This window comes from Mustela lutreola, chromosome 7, assembly GCF_030435805.1.
Source record: "Mustela lutreola isolate mMusLut2 chromosome 7, mMusLut2.pri, whole genome shotgun sequence".
NCBI lineage: Eukaryota > Metazoa > Chordata > Mammalia > Carnivora > Mustelidae > Mustela > Mustela lutreola.
The window spans coordinates 138751810-138777436 of NC_081296.1; the positions used below are offsets into that span (position 1 = coordinate 138751810).

At 39.4% G+C, this 25627-nt stretch overlaps 1 protein-coding gene across 6 annotated transcripts in view; it reads right to left on the minus strand.

Moving 5' to 3' along the window:
• LIN52 (lin-52 DREAM MuvB core complex component) overlaps positions 1-25627 on the minus strand; it is a 140041-nt gene that overhangs the window by 61601 nt on the left and 52813 nt on the right. The window contains exons 6-7 of one of the 6 annotated variants that reach the window (XM_059182826.1): positions 23850-23911; positions 18231-19056 (exon numbers count right to left, since the gene is read on the minus strand). The exons of 4 other annotated variants lie outside the window; for them this stretch is intronic. In XM_059182826.1, the coding sequence (XP_059038809.1) occupies positions 23886-23911 (26 nt within the window). In that variant the 3' untranslated portion in view covers positions 18231-19056; positions 23850-23885. Of the gene's footprint in view, positions 1-18230; positions 19057-23849; positions 23912-25627 lie in introns of those variants that run through there. One more of the 6 variants, XM_059182827.1, reaches the window with a different exon arrangement.

Sequence of the window (25627 nt, forward strand, 5' to 3'; positions counted from 1 at the left end):
ACCTCCATATGCAAGTGGGACTACCTACAGTTGACAGAAAAGGACTAGCGATTTTTAGCTGGGCTAACTAAGAACAGCATCCACCTCAGGGGATCTAATTCCTTTCATTCTATAGAGATTATAAATTCATGGAGAGAAGAGTGTTTGGGTCTATAAATAATCCTTTGCATAGCTACATCATACGGCAGCTTGAGTTAATGCCAGAATTTCCTTTCTGTGTGATTTGTAGATTTACAAATACACAAAGGCAGAGACAAAACAGAAGAAGTTAGGGCAGCAGCAACACTAGCGGCCAAACTGAATTTTTTTTTAAAAGATATCACCGATGCCTTAATAAAGAGATGCTTAAACCCAGAAATTGTCTGGCCTTTCCCCTCCTTCCCTGAACGTTCCTGGCACCTACGTGTGCATCAGGCACTGGGGACCCAGTGGAGAACAAAGCCAACACTCTAGGAGGGAGAAGTAGATTGTGCCGGTAGACTGTATATATCATGAGCGTAGGAGTGCAAGTAGGAATAATCTAGTCTAGCAATCACATATAGCCTTCCGAAGGACCTGCCATTTAACTAAGCCTGGAGTTTGCTTTAGTCACTATGTGGACTCCTTCTCAAGGGAGTGAGTTGTCAATGCTAATATCCTGCTCTGGGACAGAAGATGGTCTGAGGCTTGCTCTCAAATTGCCTTCATCTAGTCAAAAGGCATCCCAGCGTCTGTTCTTCTTGAGAAATTCAGGGCTCGAACAATGCTAGCAAGTCATAATTTAGCTAGGAAAGGGCTGGATTAATCTCCTCCTCCACCCATACCGTACAGATACAGCATGCTTCATGTTTCTTTCTAGTAGTTAGCTGGGTAGGGGGAAGACAAGTATTGACCTCAAGAAGTGACATTTGCGGCAGTGCTAAGCACTGTCAGAAGAGCATTCAGGGTCAGAATGAAGCCTTCCCTGGTTACTGTGGTCAGAGCACTTAGGCCATGTTCAGCAAGCAAGTTAAGGAACAGAGGCTTTGGAATCAATCACATAGGTCTGAGTTGCAGTCTTGATGCTGTCATTCAATACCTTTCTTCATCTGTCCAATGAGGACAGTAACAGTGGTTACCCCCCACAGAGGTGGTATCAAGATACAGAGAAGGAGCTGGGCAGAGCTGGGCTTATCAGGAAATGTAGGTTGTTGATGTTAATAAGAAACAAGACTATATCTGAATGTGATGGGCTATATAAGTAGCAGAAGGACTAGATATGGGTTAAGTTGCATATGCCTACATTGTTTATTAAACCAATAATTAGCTAAATAAATGTGATATTTATTTCTTTATTTTTTTAAGATTTTACTTATTTATCGGACAGAAAGAGAGACAGCGAGAGAGGGAACACAAGCAGGGGGAGTGGGAGAGAGAGTAGCAGTCTTCGCACTGAACAGGGAGACCAATGTGGCCTCAGGACCCTGGGATCGTGACCTGAGCCAAAGGCGGACGCTTAACGAGTGAGCCACCAAGGCAACTCTAAAAGTGGTATTTAGAATGTTCCATGAATAAGTAAGACACAACAGGCTGAAAGCAAGTATTTCCCAGCCCCAAACAGTACTTTTACTCACATTCTCTATTCTGGTTAATAAAGTCAGTTAAAAACTACTCAAGTTAGAAATAATTATCTGAAACTCCTACATCACTGCATCTTTTAAAACTGATTTTCCTGCTTCTAGTGGTCTGTGAGTCATGAGTACCCACAATGTGCCAGACCCTAAAAAGGGGGGAGGTACCTCTGATCCTGTCTGAGATAAGTACACTTTCCTAGTGCTTTCCAGTAAACTGTAATCTCAAGGACAAAAACGTTCTTTTTCTCTATAACCTCATACTCAGCAGAGTATGTTCACATAAGAGGCACTCACTTATTTACTGAGTGATTAAGTGAAAAAACAAACACAACCCTTTCAGTTACTATTAACTTAGAAATTTTTTTTAAAGATTTTTATTTATTTATCTGACAGAGATCACTAGCAGGCAGAGAGACAGGCAGAGAGAGAAGAAGGGAAGCAGGGTCCCGATCAAGCAGAGAGCCCGATGTGGGGCTCGATCCCAGGACCCTGGGATCATGACCTGAGCCGAAGGCAGAGGCTTTAACCCACTGAGCCACCCAGGTGCCCCTATTAACTTAGAAATTCTTAAACATGGGTCACTCTTTTGATATCTGAACAGAGCTTAACCTTGACTAGGTATCTCACTTCAGAAACACTGCCTGTCTTACAAATAGTAGTTCTTAACCTTTTAGGGCTCACAGACTGGTTAGACATACGTAGTTGTCTATACATAGCTATTTCCTCACTTAATCTTAATTTGTTAACAAAACCCTGATTTTATTTGGGTAAAGGGTGAGCACATACTCGGGAGACCGGGCTCCTTCCTAGTTCCAAGAAGGAACCAGTCTTAGTCCATCCAATGATGGCAGGTAGTGTAATTTCCCTTGACAATGGTTAATTTAGGCAGAGGAGTGTGACTAGCACTGTTCAATGGCATGCAAGGGGAAATCTGCCTCAGAGCTTCTGGGGATAAGAAGAAGCGTGGGGGAAAACAACTCTCTTTTCTATCTTAGGATAGTGTTGTCAGCCAATGATGTCCAAAGCTGTAGTAGCCATCTTGCAAACATGATGGAAACCAACCTGGGGGGGGGGTGGTTTCCAACACACTGAAGTGACATGGCAGAAAGATGGAACTAACAGGGGTCTCTGGCGATAATGTTAAGTAAGTGAATTAACCCCCCCCGCCCCCAAAATGAAGTACCTATGTGGAACAACTTTATCCTTTAAGCCACTGTAGTTGGGTTTTCTGTAATTTGTAGACAAAAGCATCCTAACCAATAGAGAGTCCATTAGTTTTCTGGGACTGCTGTAACAAACTACCACAAGGTTGAGTGCCTTAAACATTAAAAACTTACTCTCACAGTTCTGAGGCTAGATGTCTGAGATCAAGGTATCAAAATGTTGCTTCTTTCTGAAGCCCATGAGGAAAGGATCTGTTCTAGGTCTGTCTCCTTGGCTTTCAAGATGACTGTCTTCGGGGCGCCTGGGTGGCTCAGTGGGTTAAAGCCTCTGCCTTCAGCTCAGGTCATGATCCCAGAGTCTTGGGATTGAGCCCCGCATCGGGCTCTCTGCTCTGCGGGGAGCCTGCTTCCTCCTCTCTGTCTGCCTCTCTGCCTGCTTGTAATCTCTGTCAAATAAATTAAAAAAAAAAAAGAAAAGAAAAGATGACTGTCCTCACACCTCCCTCTATGTATGTCTGTCTCTGTGTCTAAATTTCCTTCTTGTATAAGGATACCAGTCATATTAGACTAGGACCCATCCTACTGACCTCATTTTAACTTGACTATCTGTGTTAAGACCCTATCTCCAAATAAGGTCACATTCTGGAGTACCAGGGGCTAGGATTCTGACATATCCTTTTTAGGGCCACACAGTTCAATCTTTTTTTTTCCCTAGTGTTTAAGTTTTTAAATTTTTTTAAATTTTATTTTATTTTTCCAGTGTTCCAAGATTCATTGTTTATGTACCACATGCAGTTCAATTCTAACAGAGACCTTTAAAAAAGTCTAATGAAAGCCATTAATACTCTTTGCAGAGAAATATACAGGGATAAGTATACACATACAATTTTCTTTAAATTTCCGGAGATTCATGGACTCTTAGGTTAAGAACCATAGCTACAGTATCGTCCTGAGCAAGACATGCACCTCAGCATTAACTCTACCCATACAGAAACTAAAATTAGTAATTGCCTAGGTAACAATAATTACACTGCAGGTAGTTCTAAGGGTACTATGTTATATATACAAAGGAAGGAAAAAGATATTTTATTGAATGAAGGTTATGCTAAGATCACCAACTTTAGGAAAGGAAGTTACCAACAGTCTTCTCTTACAGGGATAAAGTCAATATCCTTTATTTCAAATTTTTAGGGATTATTTGGGTAAGTTTTTTATAACCTCAGAACTTCTAGTACTAAATTTTTGTTATAATTAAATGAAAATATACAATCTGCACTGAAAATTATTAGTACAAAAAGAAAACACATTTTATTTGCAAAAATCTGTTAGTGTTAAATAAGGCTTAAAACTTAAAATAGTTGAGATCCAACCATTGGGAATACAGAGCCTTTAAAATGATGCCTTCCATGGCCCCAGCAAACCTGTACTGTCAATAAGGGGAAAGAGTTCTGGAGCCCAGAAAAATGGCAGGAAACAAAAGTTAGGGCAACTGGAAGGAGAACTAGAACCATCTAAGTACAACATGAATGTAATGTGCAACATGTGAGGGACTAGGAAATTCTGAAATTTGCAGTATTTGAGAACTAGCATTCAAAATTATAAAGGGCCATTTGTGAACTGTGGCAATCAGATTAGATAAGTTTGACTTCTTTGCCATTTGCTACAATGTGGATGGAACTAGAGGGTATTATGCTAAGGGAAACAAGTCAATCAGAGAAAGACAATTATCATATGATCTCTCTGATATGAAAAATTTGAGAGGCAATGTGGGGGGCTTGGGGAGTAGGGGAGGAAAAAAATGAAACAAGATGGGATCGGGAGGGAAACAAACCATAAAAGACTCTTAACTTCACAAAACAAATCGAGGGTTGCTGAGGGGAGGAGGGGGTAGGGAGAGAGTGGCTGGGTTATAGACATTGGGGAGGGTGTGTGCTATGGTGAGTGCTGTGAAGTGTGTAAACCTGGCGATTCACAGACCTGTACCTCTGGGGCTAATATTACATTTTATGTTAATAAAAAATAATAAAATTTTAAAAATAAATTTGATTTCTGCTCTCTAGAGAAACATAACTTAAGGTAGCAGAAATGACAGGGACAGCAAACAGACTCTTTCTTTCTTACCACTAAAGAGTGACACAAATCAAAGTTAAATTATAAAGTGAAATACATAAGGACAAATAGTTAAAAATTTGACCATCAAGCTACCTCTTAAGTTGAAACAAAGAACTGGGAATGTTTGCAATCTGGCAAACAAAGCCCTTAATTATTGACTAAGAAGTACATTTTTTCTTCCATGGGCAATCCTCAGAACCACCAAGTGGAGAACCCACACTAAAAGGTAACAAAAATTTAACTCTGCGAGAAAGGGAGACACTACATGGAGAGACTGGGATTTGAAATCACCTTGGAGGACAAGTGTAAGTTTTCCAGATAAAACTGGAGAGAAAGGCTAGGTCAATGTTAAGAAAGTCCTTTGTGAAAGCCTGAGGAATCTGAATTTTGTCTTACAAATAAGACCCAAGGAGCCAAATAACTTCTATAAGAAGGAGTATGACAAAACCAGCTTCATTTTTTTTATATTTAAAGAAATATTTGTGGTAGCAGAGGATAGACTTTCTAGCTGTTGACCACTGCAACTAAAAATGCCACCCACCTAACAGATGCGCAATACTTGTTGATAGACTTACTGACTGAAGCCTTATGAAACAATTATCAAAACATGTAGACTGACAGATAAACAAAGGTTAGTCCAAAAAGCTGCGACTGGGTATTCATATGCAGAAACGAAAGTATTCAGGGCTAGATGCTTGTGTTCTGGTATTGCTCAAAAAGGGGTATTATGATCTATAATCAAATGATGCCAATTCTTCTTTTTCTACGTTAATAAGACTTTATCTGGCTGAAAATAAAACAAAGCAAATCAATAACCTTATCTAGAGGAAATAATACCAAATAAAATAGCATCTAAAATATCAATTTTTATTTCAGTCTGTAAGCCCTTTTCTTGCTTGGCTGTACAGTCTCCAATCATCCCTGAAATACAAGTGATTGGGCTCTTCTGGACCCACCAGTTAAGGGGAGGGAACATTTATCTACCGTCAATTCATGGGACACTAATCTCCTTCCCACTCCTCTGATTACAAGCAAGCAGGATGCTAGAGGAAAGGCCTCAACAGAAGCTTTAAAAATAAATAAATAAACCCAGCCCCTTCTGCTCCAGGAATACAGAAAAGATTGGCATTAGTACAAGAGAAAGTGATCTGTCCAAACAAAAGCCAATCTGAAGGAGGAGTAAACCCCACAAGCTAGCCTGGCATTATTGGTAGGAAGATAGCACACTTGTTAAAAATGTATATTTTAATTTTCTGTATTGCAAAAGGCCCCAATTTGCCCAGGGATCTAGCTAAGCTGCCATTTTCTACTACGACAGAGTCTAATCTTTATTTAATGGATTTAGCATCTATCTTTACTAGAGTGGTCTCTAAGGAAAAGGGGAGGGGAGAATGAAGGGGCAGAGAAGAGATGATCAGATCCCCCCTCCCCCTTTCATCCATCCGGCGCTCATGTTTGTGTTCAAAATTCAATTACCTCCTTATTGATACTTCACAGAGATATTTAAGCTGCAAACATGAAGCCCTGATTTCCCAAGGGGCCATGCCCCTCTCTATTTCACTGCTCTGCTTCCCCCTGGGTGAATTCCTGAGGCGTCCATATTAATAGGTAATCAGTCACAATTCATTTATTAAACAGCTAGCAAGGTTTATCAGCCTGCCCTGATTAGCCCGAAGAAACCACTGAATTCCTAATTTATTTATGGAAATGTAAGTGTCTTTCTGAATTCCATTCAGGAGGTGCAGGAGTGTTTTGGTCACCGCATCCTGCAATGTAACAGGCAGCACCAGCAGCAAGCGAGCTTTCCAGGATGAAGAGGGGCGACCAGAAGGCAAAGAGCCAGGGACATACACTGCAGTGATTCTTCTTCTGGCCACGGGATTTGGGTCCACATAATCCTTGGATTAGTACTTATTTGATTGCTTTCTGTTTACACAAAAGAGTTGGAAATGTTGTCACTCGGCAGCCATTACTATCCACTGTAACAAAAATCAATCTCAGGGATGCTGCTTTTTGATTGGCAGAAAAGTGGCCCTTAATGGAGTAGAATTGAGGACCTCGGTGAGTTAAAAGACAATCATTCTCAGCAGAGTTAAGACACCAGGCTGGAACAACAAACCCAAACCACGAAAATAATACTTTGCAAACATTCGTCTTAGAATAGTAACTAAACCAGATCCTGTTTTAATCTTCTACTATTCTAGGCTACAGTGACAAAACAGCTTTGCAGATGATTTCCACAATTCTAATCAATTAACAATTCACCCAAAATTGCCCATTACTAATTAAAAGGCCAATTCAGATTAAATAAAGCTCTTAAGAGTAACATTAAAACCCATGCTAACTGCCCCAATTGGTGCAATTAGAAAAGAAACTGTTTTGGGGACATGAGCAGATCGTACAACCTACACTCTTCTTTTCAGCCAGAATTAGGACTAGCTTCTTCTGAAAAACGATAAAATACAAAAAACATAAAGAATGTAGCCAATGTTTCAATGCCAACAAAGAATGTTAATGCTTATCTTTGTGTGGGTTATCCACAGCCAATATTTTCAAATCTCAACCTGCCTTCCTCAGAGTTCACTATGATTTAGAGCAACCTCCCCATATAACCTAGTGTATGCAGTGAAAGGTAAACCATAATCTTAAGAAAAACATCAAACCCCAATTGGGGAACATTCTACAATGCACCTGACCAGTTAGTTAGTCCTTCAAACTGTCAAGGTCACCAAAAAGGAAAGCCTGACAAACTGTCACAGCCAAGTCGACTATGGGGAGGTATGATTACTAAATGCAATTATGATATCCTGGATGGGACTCCAGAATTAGGGCAAAACTAAGCAAAGCTGAATAAAGTACAGGAAAAATGTTAAATAAAAAAAAGTTCATGAAGTTCATTAATTGTAACAAATGTATAACAAGGGCACCTGTGTGGCTCTGTTGGTTGGGCAACTGCCTTCGGCTCAGGTTGTGATCCTGGAGTCCCGCCTCGGGCTCCCTGGTCAGTGGGGAATTTGATTCTCCCTCTACCCCTCCCCCATCTCATGCTCGTGCTCTCGCGCTCTCTCTCTCTTTCATTCTCTCCCTTTCAAATAAATAAATAAATAAATAAATAAATAAATAAAACAAATGTGTAACAAATGTACTATCATAATAATAAGGGAAACTGGGTATGGGTCATATGGAAATTGTCCTTTATAATTTTCCCATAAATATCTAAAACTGTTCTAAAATTTAAAAATCTAACTAAAAAAAAAAAAAAAAAAAAAAAAGAACTGACAATACATAAACTAAATTACAAGGTGGCCAAAACATGAATAAGTAATTTTTATATTTTTACGACAGGAGGTTGAAGATAGAGTTTCAAAAAGCCATTTTTTTAATTAAAAACAGTATTTTTAGAATAATGAAAATAACACATTTATAAATGAAAATTTTCATATATATTTATTTGTATTTACCTGACAGGAGCAGCAAAAACAGTTAGTTATTAGTATATTTACTTTATCAATTTTAAATGTATTCTCCCAGGGGACGCCTGGATGGCTCAGACGGTTAACCGTCTGCCTTTAGCTCAGGTCACGATCGCAGGGTCCTGGGATCCAGTCCCGATCCAGTCCTGGGATCCAGGCTCCTTGCTCAGCGGGGAGCCTGCTTCTCCCTCTGTCTGCTGCTCCCCCTGCCTGTACTCTCTCTCTCTCTATCAGACAAATAAATAAACAAAATCTTAAAAAAAATTTTTTAAATGTATTCTCCCAGAAATGTTATCTCTATGTGAAATGTTAGTATTATAATTACAATAAATGGGAAACCCCCTAAAACACACACACGCGCGCGCGCACACATACACACACACACACAAATATAAAGAAAAGAAAAAAAGCAAAGCAGTTGTAATAAGGAAAAATAAGTAATTGGGAGGGGTGTTTGGCAAAGAAAATCAAAATATATCCTCAAAACAAATATTAACACTCTTCAGGTTGTGTCACTGTGACTTTAGGTTGTGTTGATGTTACTGTTCCTCTCCTTGGGTCTGAATCATCAAGAAATGATTTGTGTGTGCTCTGACTAAAGATGAAACAGGCTCAAGACAGGAGGACCAACCCTCCCCATTCACAAATTAACAAACGCATACATTAGGATTCTGTTAATCACTCCATAATGAAACATAATAAAGTTTTAAGGCCCAATACATAAAAATGCGACATATGACCCTAACTTCTAAAATACTAGCTAGGGAAAAAGTAAAAACTGAAGTGCACCAGGCAGGTATAGCCTACTACAAACAATGGCTGTGGTCAGATGACATGGCCTTGATTCACAGCTCCTGGGTCAGTCCAAATCTTTGCAGACTACAAAATAGGGTCAATGGTTCAGCCTACTCCTAGAGTAGCTGTGAGGCTTTGGAAACTATGCGGTTAAAGCACTTAGCACAGTACCTGTTAGTAGGTACTCATACAAGGATGCCTTTGAAGATACGCTTATCAACGTTTCCCAGCTAGCACCTGATAACTACAGGCAGAAAGACCTGAGGAAACAAACGGTTAATGGAACAGCAATAAAAATCAGAGTCTATCCGCAGAGTTCATTAACATTAATACAGCACAGCACCCTTATAGACAATGCACCTACTTGATGCACTTAACAACCTATATGGAAGTCAAAGCAGTCATTTACACCTGTATTTCACAGATAAGAAAAATTAGGCAAGTTAAGTGATTTGTCCAAGGTCAATAGCTAATAATGAGCAAAGTCAGATTTTGATGTAGTTCTTCTGGCTCTGTCTAGTTTGATCGTTGGTCTCCCATTCTGCACCACAGGCACGTTCTGTCCTTTGGCTGATAACTCTTGACTTCTCTGGCATATTACTCTGATCCATGTCAAATTCCTTACTACCAGAAGTCCTATAATGCCACAGGATTTCTTAAACCCCACTGCTTTCATCGAGTACTACCATTTTAGAAAATTTCAGTACAAAAAAAGAGAGACAATTCAAAAAACAATTGAGTTGTATTAAAATAACCAACAAAAACAGACTGGTCAATCACTTTAATTTTTCTTTTAATTTGTGCTCAAGTACACCTAATCTCCTCATCAATAAATTTCATTGACATCCTTGTCCAAAGCAGTTAGTCATTATCTCAATCTTGACATATATATATTCCTACATACAACATGGGGGGGGGGATGCTGCTCAAATTCTTCCTGAATTAAAGTAATTCTACACTTAAAGTAATATTACATTAAACAAACTTTCTATTGCAGTCTATCATTCTGGGCTATTATGAGGAAAAACCTGTCCTCTACATTTGTGGACTCTACATCTTATGGGTTCATTCAAAATAGCTCTTAGCAATACATGAAATAACATGTAACATGAAGAAAAATATTAAAATGTTCTTTCTGGTCTAGTTGTCTCAGCAGGTGACCCTTTACCATCCCTACTGAAAAAAGTTGTTAAGAGTTACCCCCACATATCCACATTTTAACTAAAAACTTCAAAGGGAATACTGCCATCTACTGAATCACATTTATCACCATTCTGTCTCTCTCAAAGGGATACCTAATTTAATGGCTCTCTGCAACAAAAGTTTTAATACTAAAGACGTTTATGTTAAAAGCAAACTTTTAAGGCAAAAAAAGCTGTATATATTCACAGCTACCCATGACAAAAATATCCTAGAAAATAATTCCCATTATTCTTATCCAATGATGTAAGACCTGCTCAAAGCAGTATTTTGAAATCTGGTTGGAATACTATTAATCCTTGACAACTTTCTTTCGCGAACTTTCCATATCAAACCAGAAAGACTGGCATTTCAATTTAACAACAGCTTAGCTATTCAACTTCAGAGTGAATTACTTTCACTTTTTATCTCAGCCACTATTTGTCTTCAAAAACATTTTTAGTTAATTTCTAAAGTGCAGCATATAGACAGAAAAATGTACAAATCACAAGTATATGTGTGGAATTTCACAAAATGGACACACAACCACATCCATCTTTTAGAGAACAATTACCAGCCCCCTATAAGTTCACCTTCCCACACTCCCTCCCAGCCACCACCATACTCACAGTGCAATTATTATTTTGATTTATATCATCATAGGTTAGCTTTGCTTGTTTTTGAACTTTATATAAATGGTATTGTATAATACGTACTCTTTTGTGTCTATCTTTTTTATCAATGTTATGTTCCTGAGACCCATTCAAGTTGTCTCATGTAGCAATAGTTTGTTCATTTTCAGGGCTCTATAATATTCTAGCATGTGAATATATCTGAATTTATTTGTTCATTTACTGTCAATGAACTTTTAGATCATTTCTAGTCTTGACCTATAGGAACAGCACTATTCTGAATATTTCTGAATGCATCTTTTGGTATACAAATGCTTGCATTTCTATTTCTAAAGTATATACCTAGCACTGGAATTGTATTAAAATATTTATTTGTGTATAGGACAGGATAGAATATATGTATGATCACCCTTAGAAGATACTGCCTGTTTTCCAAAATAGTTGTAGCCATAATCATTTGCTATTTAAAGTCTCATATTTCTCAGCTAACCTTTCAATTGGAAATTGTTCCCAGTTAGAAAAATTGGGAACACTTGGAAGCAGGTTGGGAGTACTTAGGGGAAGAGAGGTCAGAGAGTTGTTAGATCATTACTAGAGACCTTCCCAGACTCTTGGTTCCCCCTTGAGGACTATGACCTATAGACCACAAGACGCTAGAAGCCTATTTGAGTCTGTATCCCATGTCACTATACCCTGGTACCAATTAACAGAAGGTTTCTCCCATTCAGGTTCTCCTAAACACTTTCTAAACCCTAATCAATACCTCAAATTCCCAGATAAACATATTGTACGTTTTTGAGCACAAGCTAAATTGTTCTAGCTAGAATTCAGTTTAATACCGTAACTTCCTTCCTGACTACATGGAATGAGTTTTAATGTAGTTTCTGAAAAACAGTATTAGCAGAATTGAATTAGAATTACTATAATGGGAACCCCTCCTCCAAGATTTCTCCTATTTACAGTGACAAAGACTCTTGTCAATAATATGAGAATGCCATGCCTAACTTCACTCGTGTACCGATTAGGACTGGTACAGTCTTATGTCATCATGATGCCTCAACTTGAAGGCAAAAAGGAGACAGCAGCCAGAATATTTTAATACCCATGTATTTAGAGAATTGCTCTATGTCAGTCTAATCATTTTGTAGAGTTATAAAAATATCTGCTACAGGGGTGCCTGGGTGGCTCAGTGGGTTAAAGCTTCTGCCTTCGGCTTGGGTCATGGTCTCAGGGTCCCAGGATGGAGCCCCACGTCGGGTTCTCAGCTCAGTGGGGAGCCTGCTTCCCCCCACCCCGCCTGCCTCTCTGCCTACTTGTGATCTCTGTCAAATAAAATCTTTAAAAAAAAAATCTGCTACAAAAGTGGTCTTGTAGGGATGTGTCCTAATGTAGCCAAGGGTAATAAAACACTGTAGTCATGGGTCCAAGTATACTGACAGAAGTCAGAACTGATATACACCAGTGTTGCTGCGGGTTTAAAAAACTGTTCTGGCTAATCTTTTTAAAGGACTCTTGTTTATGTAACCAAGAATTAGCTGCAAAGGTAACCAATTGCTTCAGTGCTTCAACAATGAGTTGTGCCTAATGAAAATTCAGAAATCATTACCACATGTCATAAGGAGGTAACAGTCAGCATGTAGAAGACTTAAAAAAAAAAATCGATGTATTTTTTAAATTAAGGGTCTTTGAGACTCTGATGGGTAGTAAATCCATTCAACATAGAAAGCAGAAATAATTGGGACGCCTGGGTGGCTCAGTGGGTTAAGCCGCTGCCTTCGGCTCAGGTCATGATCTCAGGGTCCTGGGATCGAGTCCCGCATCGGGCTCTCTGCTCAGCAGGGAGCCTGCTTCCTCCTCTCTCTCTCTCTCTCTCTGCCTGCCTCTCTGCCTACTTGTGATCTCTCTCTGTCAAATAAATAAATAAAATATTTAAAAAAAAAAAAAGCAGAAATAATCAAAATCATTGTCAAAGTGCAGGTCAAACTCACCCTAGGCCAGAGATGCTTGACAGTGGCTACTTTCTTCTCTCTTTGTTATCAGTTTACAGGCTAAACAGAGAAAACCGATAGAGAAACAGAGAAAACCGATAGAGGCAACTGCATGGCTCCAGTGGCCAAATTATGATATAAGGTCACTTTGCCTCCCTACTTAATTACTTGTCCATATGTAAACAAAGAGACAACTAGGCAATGCCTTTTACTGTCCTAAGCAAATCTGGGCTGCGGGTGAGGGAAATGAGTATGAGAAAAGAGGACTTGTGCAGGTTAAGTAAATAGTAACTGTTAAATGGAATGTTACATTTTACATGGACTCTTAGCACTGTGGAGGAAACCAATTTGCCAATGATAATATATAAAATTTATTTCTTGGGGCACCTGAGTGGCTCAGTTAGTTAAACATCTGTCTTTAGTTCGGATCATGATACCAGAGTCCTGGGATAGAGCTCCACATCCAGCTCCCTGCTCAGTGGGGAGTCTGCTTCTCCCTCTACTCTCTCAAATAAATAAAATCTTTTAAAAAATAAGTAAAATTTATTTTTCATTCCAGTTTAAATTTTTTTTTTTTAAAGACTCTATCCAACCATCTTCATCAACCCACTATAAGCCCTTATTTCTGAACTTCTATGGTACTCAAGTAACAATCAGTACATGCTCTTTTGTACTGTGATCTTTTTACATATTTGTCTTGTCACCCTAATCAAATTATAAATAGAAGAGCTTATGTGTTTTTGACATCCAGGGTCTAGCACATTGCTTTTCACAGGCCATTAATAAATGTTTATTTTTTATAATATCTAAATCCTAAGAAACAGATAAGAACCCTTAGTAGAGTCAGATGTTACAGTAAGTAACAATGATGATCAAGAGATTATTTCAAATCTACTCTGGGAAAGAATAAAAGAAAAGGAGGGGTAGGAAAGACTCATTCAAGGGACGCGTGAGTGGCTCCATGGGTTAAGCCGCTGCCTTCGGCTCAGGTCATGATCCTAGGTCCTGGGATCGAGTCCTGCATCAGGCTCCTTGCTTGGTGGGGAGCCTGCTTCTCTCTCTGCCTCTACCTGCCACTCTGTCTGCTTGTGCGCACTCTCTCTCTCTGACAAATAAATAAATAAAATCTTTAAAAAAGAAAAAAAAAAGACTCATTCAAGAATTGAAGGGAGTAGAATACAAAAATCATTATACGTCAAAAAAGACCTTCAGAAACACAGACTGGATTCAACTCTGATTTGTATCAGTCAAGTGGACAGATGGAATGGTGTTGGAAACTGACTTTCCTTTTCTTTTTTAAGATTTTATTTATTTATTTGACAGAGAAACAGTGAGAGAGGGAACCCAAGCAGGGGAAGCAGGAGAGGAGAAGCAGGGTCCCCACTGAGCAGGGAGCCTGATGTGGGGCTCAATCCCAGGACCTTGGGATCATAACGTGAGCCAAAGGCAGACACTTAACAACTGAGCCACCCTAGCGCCCCTGCCTTTTCTTTTCTAACAACCTTTCCTAATTAGTGTCCAAGTCCTGCCTTTGGTGAATGCTAGATGATTTGGATCAATAAAAATATCTCCGGGCATGTGCTTCACAATGGCATTTGGTACATAGCCTGTGCATCCTGCCCCTCATAAGGACAGCTGCAGGAAGGGTGGGCACAGGAGGGAAAATGCTCCCTCCTGTGAACTGAACTGAGCATGCACTCCCTTCCTACCATCTTGAAAAGTGGTAAGAGAACAAAATAAAATTTCAGGATAGCTTTACCTTCTCTGGCTTACCATGATAATCAGGTAATAGCATTAACAACGCCTGAATCCTATCTGCTGGTCTTTTTTCATTATTTTTTTTCTTTTTTCATTATTTATCATTTCTTAATTAGAAATGCCTCTAGCTTATGTTTTCTGTTATATTTAAAAGATTTTTGGGGGGGTACAGATGGCCCTTCTTTTCACTACATCTGTATCTTGCACAGAACACTGAGTGTGGTGCATAAACAATGAATTCTGGAACACTGAAAAGAAATAAAATAAAATATATTTTTTTGTAAAGTCATGTTGACATTAAAACAAAAAATAATTTCATTGCTTTGGAAAGGGGAAGTTTTTCTCCTGAATGAATAAATGCTGTGTAACAGGCATATAATGGACTTCCTCAAATCCTTTTGGGCTTCCTGGACTGGTTTCATATCTTTCTTTTCTTCTTTTTCTCATATGATTTGTTTGAAAATTGAAATATAATTCAGATATCATAAATTTGCCATCCCCCCTTTAAACTGTGGTAAAATACACATAACACACATTTCACCATATTAACCATTTTTTTATTTTGTTTTTTTTTTTAATATTTTATTTATTTATTTGACACGGAGAGATCACAAGTAGGCAGAAAGGCAGGCAGAGAAAGAGAGAGAGAGAGAGGAGGGAGCAGGCTCCCCACCGAGTAGAGAGCCTGGTGTGAGACTTGACCCCAGGACCCTGAGATCACGACCTGAACCGAAGGCAGAGGCCTAACCCACTGAGCCACCCCGGCGCCCCAACCATTAAAAAAAAAATATTTTACTTATTTATTTGTCAGAGAGAAAGAGCAGAAGCACGGAGCTGCAGGCAGAACAGGCAGAGCAGGCAGACAGGAGAAGCAGGCTCCCTGCTAAGCCAGATGCGGGACTCAATCCCAGGACCCTGAAATCATGACCTGAGCCGAAGGCAGACGCTTAACCGACTGAGCCTCTGAGGTGTTCCACCATCTTAACCATTTTTAAGTGTACATTTCAGTGGCATTAGCATATTGATATTGTTGTGCAACCTATGTTCAGACTTCTCTCCTCTTGCAAAATTGAAACTGTATCTATGAAATAACTCCCATTCTCCCTCCCTCCCTTCCCTGGCCCTTGGCAACCACCATTCCACTTTTTGCCTCTGTGACTCTGACTACTCTAGGTACTGCATATAAGTAGAATCATACATTATTTGTCTTTTTGTGGCTGGCTTATTTTCCTTAGCATATCCTCAAGATCATCATGTTGCAGCACCTGTTAGATTTTCCTTCGTTTTGATGCTGAATACTATCCCACTGCATGTACATACCACATTTTGTTTATCCATTCATCCATCAATGGACACTTGGGTTGTTTCTACCTCTTGGCAATTTCAAATGCTGCTATGAACATGAGTGTACAAATATCTGTCCAAATCCCCGCTTTCAATTCTTTTGGGTATATACCCAGAAGTGGAATTGCTGGATCATATGGTAATTCTATTTTTAATATTCTGATGAAATACCATGCTATTTTTCATAATGGCTGCACCATTTTGACATTCCCAAAAATAGTGTGCAAGGGGTCAAATTTCTCCACATCCTTGTCAACACTTGTTATTGTCCATCTTTTTCATTATAGTCATGGCAGTGGGTATGCAGTGGTATCTCATGATTTTGATTTGCATTTCCTATTGATTAATGTTGAGTATCTTTGCATGTGCCTATTGGCCATCTATATATCTTCGGAGAAATGTCTGTTTAAATCCTTTGCCCACCTTAAAAATTGGGCTGTCTTTTTATTGTTGAATCATATGAGTTCCTTATATAGTCTGGATATAAGCCTCTTATCAAACAATATAGAAATGATTTACAAAAGTTCTCTCCCATTCTGTGAGCCATGTTTTCAATTAACCCCCACCCCCACACCAAACTCTACATCCAACAAGGGGCCTGAATTCACAATTCCAAGATCAAGAGTCGTATGCTCTACCAACTGAGCCAGTCAGGTGCCCCATGCCTCCTCACTTTCTTAATGGTGTCTCTGAAGCACAAAACTTTTACATTTTGATGAGGTCCAATTTTTAATTTCCTTTTTCTGCTTGTGTTTTTGGAATCATATGTAAGAAACCACTGTCTACTAAGGTCATAAAGATTTATGCTTATGTTTTCTTCTAAGACTTTTTATTTTATAGTTTCAGCTCTTACATTTAGGTCTATACTGGATTTCTGAAAGAACAGCTGTATATAGTATAACATGGGGGTTCAATTTGGGGTTCTTGTATATAGATATTGTGTTTTCCCAGCATCATGTTTTTAAAGATTATTTATTTATTTATTTGACAGAGAGAGATCATAAGTAGGCAGAGAGGCAGGCAGAAGGAAGAAGGAGGAACAGGAGGAAGCAGGCTCCCTGCCGAGCAGAGAGTCCAATGCAGGGCTCGATCCCAGGAACCTGGGATCATGACCCGAGCCAAAGGCAGAGGCTTTATTTAACCCACTGATCCATCCAGGGGCCCCCCAGCATCATCTATTAAAGAGACTATTTCCTACCCATTGAATGATCTGACACCCCTGTCAAAAATTGACTATAAATATGAGGGTTTCTGAATTTTAAATTCTGTTAATCTATAAAGATACCTATATACTGATACCACACTGTCTTGATTACTGTAGTTTTGTATGAGACTATGAGTCCTTCAACTTTGTTCTTTTTACTGATATTTTAGCTATTCTGGTTCTCTTGTATTTTCATGTGACTTTAGGAATTTCCTTGTTAATATGTGCAAAACCAGCTTCATTCCTGACCTAAATAAAGTACAGGGTAGTTCCTACATTTGGACGGATCCATAGTCCTTACAAAGTTAACCATGCAAACTGGGATCTCCTCACTGCTTGCACCCTCCAAACACCAAAGCAAATGTAGGTGATAACAGACCATTTTTGCATATATTCATTTCACACACTGGTGGTGACCAATAAAAACGAATCGAATATAATCTCAAAGGACAGAATTATTAATTTAAATAATTATTAGATCTCATTTGTGCAAAAACCATTTATTTTTCTTCTAACAGTGTTATAAAATATTCCCCCAAAAATCAGACTGCAGCATTATATACAATACTGAATAGTTCCATTATACAAGAATTGAATTTTACTATAATTTCTATTTAAGGAGGAAAACAAGTTATTCTAAACAATTCATAACTGCTATCAGTATATGAGTCCAAGTATTTCATATCTGTGGGATTTCAGCTATAAAGGCATGAAAGTTAATATAACACGAGAGTTTGGGACACCTGGGTGGCTCAGTGGGTTAAAGCCTCTGCCTTCGGCTCAGGTCATGATCTCAGGGTCCTGGGATCGAGCCCCACATCGGGCTCTGTGCTCAGCAGGGAGCCTGCTTCTACCTCTCTCTCTGCCTGCCTCTCTGCCTACTTGTGATCTCTGTCAAATAAATAAATAAAAATTTAAAAATCTTAAAAAAAAATTTAAAAATTTAAAAATCTTAAAAATAAATTTAAAAATCTTAAAAAAAAATTACTTGCAATTTTCCTGAGGAACTAATCCAAACAATACAAACTAAAGAACAAATCATTCAACTAGTTAGTGAGCCTAGCAGTCCACTCACCACCAGCATCCCACTGAGGCTGTGATGTTCCTTAGTGGTACTTTTACACATAGTAAAGATAATACAACAGCAACTGGAGAGGATGAGAAGTTTCTACAGATTTGGAATAAAAGATGGATATATCTTTTATTTGTTGTTTGTTTTTTTAAAATATTTTATTTATTTATTTGGGAGAGAGAGAGATCACGAGCAAGGGTAGAGGGAGAAGCGGACTCCCCACTGAGCAAGGAGCCTGATGTGGGACTCGATCCTGGGACACTGGGATTATGACCTGAGCTGAAGGTAGATGCTTAACTGACTGAGCCATCCAGGTACCCCAAAAGACAGACACATTTCTTGAGGCTGTCTCAGATCTATAACACAAATAGTTCCATCACATATCCAGCAGTGTATGGGAATGTTTTAGAAAGTGCATCAAGTTTTACCAAGAATATTCATCAGAAAAGAGGAAAATGAAAGCTGAAAAGGCAGTGAGGATGATACAGGAAACACAGGACTCATGACCACAACGTGATTTGGGAGAAAATGTGAAGTTCAAAGTTTCATAAAAAGAGTTACCAGTCATAACAAGAAATTGTTTGGTGCACCTGGGTGGCTCACTCAGTTAAGCGTCCAACTCTTGATTGCAGCCCTGGTCATGATCTCAAGGTCATGAGATCCAGCTCTGCATCAGGCTCTGTGCTCAGCTGGGAGTCTGCTTGAGATTCTCTCCTTCTCCCTGTCTATGTTCTCTCTCTTTCTCTGAAGTAAATAAACAAAATATTTTTAAAAGATTATTTATTTATTTATTTCAGAGAGAGAGAGAGAGAGAGAGCACGCAAGCGAGCGAGCATGAGAGGGTAGAGGGTCAGAGGGAGAAGCAGATCCTCACTGAGCTGGAAGCCAGATATGGGACTCTATCCCAGGACTCCAGGATCATGACCTGAGCTGAAGGGAGTCTCCCAACCAACTGAGCCTCCCTGACAGCCTAAAATCTTTTTAAAATTTTATTTATATATTTGACACAGAGAGAGCACAAGCAGAGGGAGTGGCATGGAGAGGGAGAGGGAGAAGCAGGCTCCCTGCTGAGTAAGGATCACAATATGGGGCTCAATCCCAGAATCCTGGGATTGTGACTTGAGCCTAAAGCAGCAGTTTAACCCACTGAACCACACAGGTGACCCTAAATAAATAAAATCTTCAAAAAAAAAAAGTTTTTTAACATGGATATGAAAAGAAAATGCCTTTGTAAATAAATCAAAACAGGATCTATTAGACAACAGATATTTATCATGTACCAATTATAAGAAGTGTTGGAAATTCAGTGGTGAAAAACCCAGATGCCCAGATATCCTTATAGCTGTTTGGAGTTTAAGGTCAGGCTACCTTACCTACTTTGTAGCAATGTGCAGACATTATGCAAAAAATAAAGTCTGCCCTACTAATCTGAGAATCTCAGGACATAAAAAAAATTATATTCCAGATATGGATAGGTCAATAAAAGAACCTCAGATACTGGGCAACTTTTGGAAGGTAGGTCTTATAAATACTTCATGTCAGAAACAGAAATATCTAATTTCTCCAAAGCCTGAATTCCAGGTTCTCCTCAACATGGACGAACCTAAATGGCTATGGTTTGCAACTTTAAATCTCAAGGTGATGCTCCTTCTTCTTAATGTTTCTGACTTTTCTACTGGGTGTAAAATACAAACCCAAGGTATATGACCTTGCCATACTTTGCCTGTCATCATAAAATGTCATGGACAAAGATCTCAAACTTGATTACACCAGCTTTAGTAGAGGTACATTCTTGGTAATATAAGAAATGTTATGGAATCTCTTACTGGAGACTGGGCAATCTTTGGATGCTTACTGGCATCCCTTAGAGAAGAGGGTAGTGTAGGACTTCAAGGAGATTATTTTCACAAGCAATACTATTAATATCAGTGAGACAAGAGGGTGACAAAGGTTTGGAGGGCACACATAAAAGTACATGGGACAACTGAAAGAGCAAGAAGAATGAGAAATGACCTGGCAAAGAGGGGACACCTGGCTGGCTCAGTCAGAAGAACACGGACTCCTTGATCTTGGGGTCGTGAGCTCAAGCCCCACACTGGGTGTAGAGATTACTAAAAAATAAACTTAAAAAGTTAATGTTTTCTTTCAGAAAAAGAATGGCAAAGAGGATGGAGCTGAAAGAGTAGAAAAAATTTGGGGGGGGGTTTTCATAAATTTAGTCAAAGTTCTACCATGGGAAATTTGCTGATTGAAACCATAACCAATTATGATAAATGAATAAAACTTTTGCGTATTAAAATTTTCACTGATTTTGTACCACGGAATAAAAGCACAACACAGCTACTATTCTTACTGTTCTTTAGAAAGACTCTATCACTTCATGACGGTTCCCTCTCAAAATACTGCCTCACAATTCTCTCCCTTTATCTCCTCTACCGCTTGCCTCTTTCTGCAAAGCTAATGTTGCAATTTAACTTTTTTGGGGGTTCAGTATATTTCACGATCTCACCACATAGTCCATAATAATTGGGACACCACTATGTTAAATCTGAAGATTCAGGGAAGTTCAAATTAATGTTTGTACTAATAATTCAATATATTATAGTATAACATTTTAGTGAGGGAATTACTTTAGTTACTTTTTTTTTTTTTGAAGATTTTATTTATTTATTTGTCAGAGAGAGAAAGAGAGCGAGCGCACACAGGCAGGCAGAGTGGCAGCAGAGGCAGAGGGAGAAGCAGGCTCCCGCTGAGCAAGGAGCCCGATGCGGGACTCGATCCCAGGATGATAGGATCATGACCTGAGCCGAAGGCAGCCGCCCAACCAACTGAGCCACCCAGGCATCCCTACTTTAGTTATTTCTAATTATGAACTAATTTACATCAAAAACCCAGATGGAGAACTTAAATTTTTTTCAAATGTACCTAACTACATTTTAGAGGAAAAATAATACGCTATGGGTTAGCACAAACCTGGGAAATTACAAACTTCCCTCATGAATATCAAGGTTCTATCTTGATGGCAACAAGTTGACTCTAATTACCACAGAAGTGCCAGATGCTCACTTTTATAAGCAGATTTCATAAGCTTTACATTTAGTGAGAAACTGTTAGCTACATTTGGCAAAGGAAGATTATCTCTCAGATGTTGAGACTACCAGCAGAAGAATCTTTTTGCTTCATTCTTCCTAGGAGAGATTGGCTGAAATAATTTGGCAGTTAAAAACAACTGAACAGTTAGGGGCGCCTGGGTGGCTCAGTGGGTTAAGCCGTTGACTTCGGTTCAGGTCGTGATCTCAGGGTCCTGGGATCGAGTCCTGCATCAGGCTCTCTGCTCAGCAGGGAGCCTGCTTCCCTTCCTCTCTCTCTGCCTGCCTCTCCATCTACTTGTGATTTCTCTCTGTCAAATAAATAAAATCTTAAAAAAACAACAACAACAACAACAACTGAACAGTTAAAAATCTTCATGGCAAATTTTTTGTTGAAAGGTCAAGTACATCTGCTGAAATGCACTCATTCAATTTCTTTCAGAGCAAGATGGGAGGACAGAATACTTAAAAATCACAAAATAGTGTATAAAATCAGAATGATGTTCTGTTACATTAGGTATTATTCACAAAGCTGTTGCAAGTTGATCATTTATACTACAAAGAACTTTTCCAATTTCTAAGATTTATTTATTTATTTATTCGACAGACAGAGATCACAAGTAGACAGGGAGGCAGGCAGAGACAGAGAGGGGGAAGCAGGCCCCTGCTGAGCAGAGAGCCCGATGTGGGGCTCAATACCAGGACCCTGGGATCATGACCTGAGCTGAAGGCAGAGGCTTTAACCTACTGAGCCACCCAGGTGCCCTGAGAACTTTTCCTATTTCAAAGCTCATCCCTCTTGTGCTAGCTCCAGGGAACTGATTTGTATAAGATTTGACTCATTCCATGGTTTATCTATAGTAAAAAATCCTTTACTCCTAAATTGGCCTGTCATTCTTAATAGATTCACAATCTTCTGATGGTGTAGGGAAACCCCTAACCTTAACTTACCAGAAAGCTGAAATGTTATTAAGCGAAGTAGGCACAGGTCCAAGGGTCAGCAAACTTTTCCTATAAAGGGCTAAGTAATAAATACATGAGGCTTTGCAGGCCACAATCAGTCTCTGTCTCATATTTTCTGTTTTTGTTGTTGTTGTTTTATTTCAATGACCCTTTAAAAAGTAAAAACCATTCTTAGTTCATAGGGAATACAAAAACAGGCCATGGGCCAAGTTCGTCAACCTTCAGAGTAGTGCTATCTACTGGAAATGTTCTCTGTCTATGCTGTTCAATATGGAAGCCACTAGACATATGTGGCTACTAAGCATTTACAAGTATGACTCAGGAATTAAATTTATTTTATTTTATTTTAATTAATTTAACTTTAACAGCTATACGCAGCTAGTGGCTAGTATTTTGAAGAGCACAGGTCTAAAGAATCTCCAATACCCCACAAAAGCCACTGAAATCCCCAATATACCCATGTTGTCTCAAGAATCTGCTGAATGCTGAGACAAGAGGTAAATAGGAATTGTTACTAATAATAGCCTCCAGGGGCGCCCGGGTGGCTCAGTAGGTCAAGCATCTGCCTTCGGCTCAGGTCATAATCCCAGGGTCCTGGGATAGAGTCCCACGTTAGGCTCCCTGCTCAGAGGGGAGCCTGCTTCTCCCTCTCCTCCCTGCTTGTGATCTCTCTCTTGCTATCTCTGTCACTATCTGTCTCTCTCTCTCAAATAAATAAATAAAATTTTTTTAAAATCTTAAAAAATATTATAGCCTCCAATTATTAAGTTAAGCACTGTGCATCAATTCAAATGCATCAAGGAGAGGAAAATAACACGGGAGAAATTGGAAACAAAACTAGTTGGCATCTGGGGTGCCCGAGTGGCTCAGTGGGTTAAAGCCTCTGCCATCAGCTCAGGTCATGATCCCAGGGTCCCAGGATTGAGCCCCACATTGGGCTCTCTGCTCAGCAGGGAGCCTGCTCCCCCCCCCCCACCTTCTCTGCCTGCCTCTCTGCCTACTTGTGATCTGTCTGCCAAATAAATAAAATCTTTAAAAAAAAAAAAAACTAGCTGGCATCTCACAACTTATCAGTATGACATCTTTTCAATAATGATTGGGCAAATCAGACCTTTGAAGTACTGAGAGAATGAATCTAAAGGGCTTTGAGTTAAAAGACGTATAATGTGGGGCGCCTGGGTGCCTGAGTCAATAAGCATCTGCTTTCGACTCAGGTTATGATCCCAGGATCCTGAGATCGAGTCGCTCCCTGCTCAGTGGGAAGCCTGCTTCTCCCTCTCTCACTCCCCATGCTTGTGTTCCCTCTCTTGCTATCTCTCTCTCTGTCAAATAAATAAATAAAATCTTTTTTAAAAAGACATATAATGTTCCTATTTTTGTTGGAAGTGACAATTTCTATCACTCTATCTGCATAGATCCTACTGAAGACAGATGCAACTAAAATTAGTTTGCCTGAGAAGACAAGTGATTTCTCCCATCACTGACCTGAAATGCTCCTGGAAAATTGCTTTGCTTCATTCATCACACTGCCACTCCCAGCAAGGCCCCTAAAGTTCACAAGGTATAAACTTGCTTTGTTAGCCAAGCTGTTAACACAAGAAACCCAAGTCCTCATTTTCACGTGCTGACAAATCATTTCCCGAGTCCATTAATGCATTCATAACTTGATACTTGGAACTTCTGAAGTAGAAAATTAGGGAGAGAACACTCATTCAACTTGAGAGGAAGCCTCTGGTTAATGCCTGAAGACAACATCCATTAAGGGCTATTTGTTTTCCCCACCTATCTGGACTAAGCAAAGAATTTAAGACACGCAGTAGGTACATATCACTACACAATGTCCAGCTGGTGGTATGACAAGACTCACACTACCCCTCCCCAAAAGTTTTATCTCCACTGTTTCCTATTTTAAAGGTCTCGGAACATTCCTAAAGAAAGTAAAATCACGGAGGTAAAAGGGTGCGCCACAGAATACAAATCCATGAGTGCAACCAATTCGCACAATAAGCATCCACTCACAGGTCCAGGTCAAACTATCTAGTAAGAGTCTACAATTGGCACATCAATACAATAAAATTTTATACAGCAACTGGGAAACAATGAGGTAGGTCTATCTAGATCACTGTGGAAAGATACCTAAGCTACACTGTGGGGTAAAAAAGCAAGTCGCAAAACAGTTCATATATTGTGATCTCATCTGTATGTGGTAACATATAAACCTGATTATGCATAGAAAATGTCCAGTAAGTTCAGCAAGCAAGGCTTTTACTTTTCACTTTATGTCCTACTATGCTATTTTAAAGAATTTTAAATTAAGAGTGTGAGTTATTTGTGTAAGTTTAAATGTTCCTTTAGGGTGGTCTTTAGGGGCACCCGGGTGGCTCAGTCGGTTCAGCATCCAAGTCTTGGTTTCAGCTCAGGGCATGATCTCAGAGTGGTGGGATCAAGCCCCATACTCCACGTTCAGTGGGGAATCTGCTTGAGATTCTCTCTTTCTTCTCCCTCTCCCCGCCCCTGCCCACTCTCTGAAATAATCATCAAATTTTAAAGAAATATTAAAAAAAAAAAGTAAAGCATTCCTTTAAAGCCTAGAGAGATCTCCGCAGTAGTCTTCAAGAGACTAAGGGTATGTGGTAGCTCTTCTTTACTCTTGCAGTGTTGATAATTTGAAAATCAAAGCTGTACATGAAAATCCTTTCAGAACTTCCTTTTGTCATTACTTCCCCCACCCGCAAAGTATATAATCAGTTGCCCGTCACAGTCCCGGGGCAGCAGCTCTTCCTGCCCGTGGGTCCTGTGCCCATGCTTTAATAAAACCACCATTTTGCACCAAAAAAGAAAAAAAAAAAAGTCAGAGCTGTTCTATTTGTACTTAAAGCTACTGCCTGTTCTATTTGTACTTAAAGCTACTGCAATGTTCCTAAGACTGCTCTGTCAATGAATTTCTACGGTGGGGAGGAAGAGAAGAAAATTCACACATTATTATGTAACACGGGAACCGAAAGAAAGAAAGGCAGGCACACTTCAAAAGGGCCTTGGTAGGAAAGACAATCCACAAGTGCCAACCAGCTCCAGGGCCGTGAAGATCCCGGGAGAGCCATCACATTTCAATTACCATCACTAACATTACTTATTATTTGGCCTGCTCCGGTCTCTAAGGAAGGCAGCTCATGATGACAATACCCAGCCTCTTCTTGTAAAACAATTCATTAGGCAAAGCAGAACAGCTGGGGCAGCCACGTGCTAGTTCTTAAAGCACCACC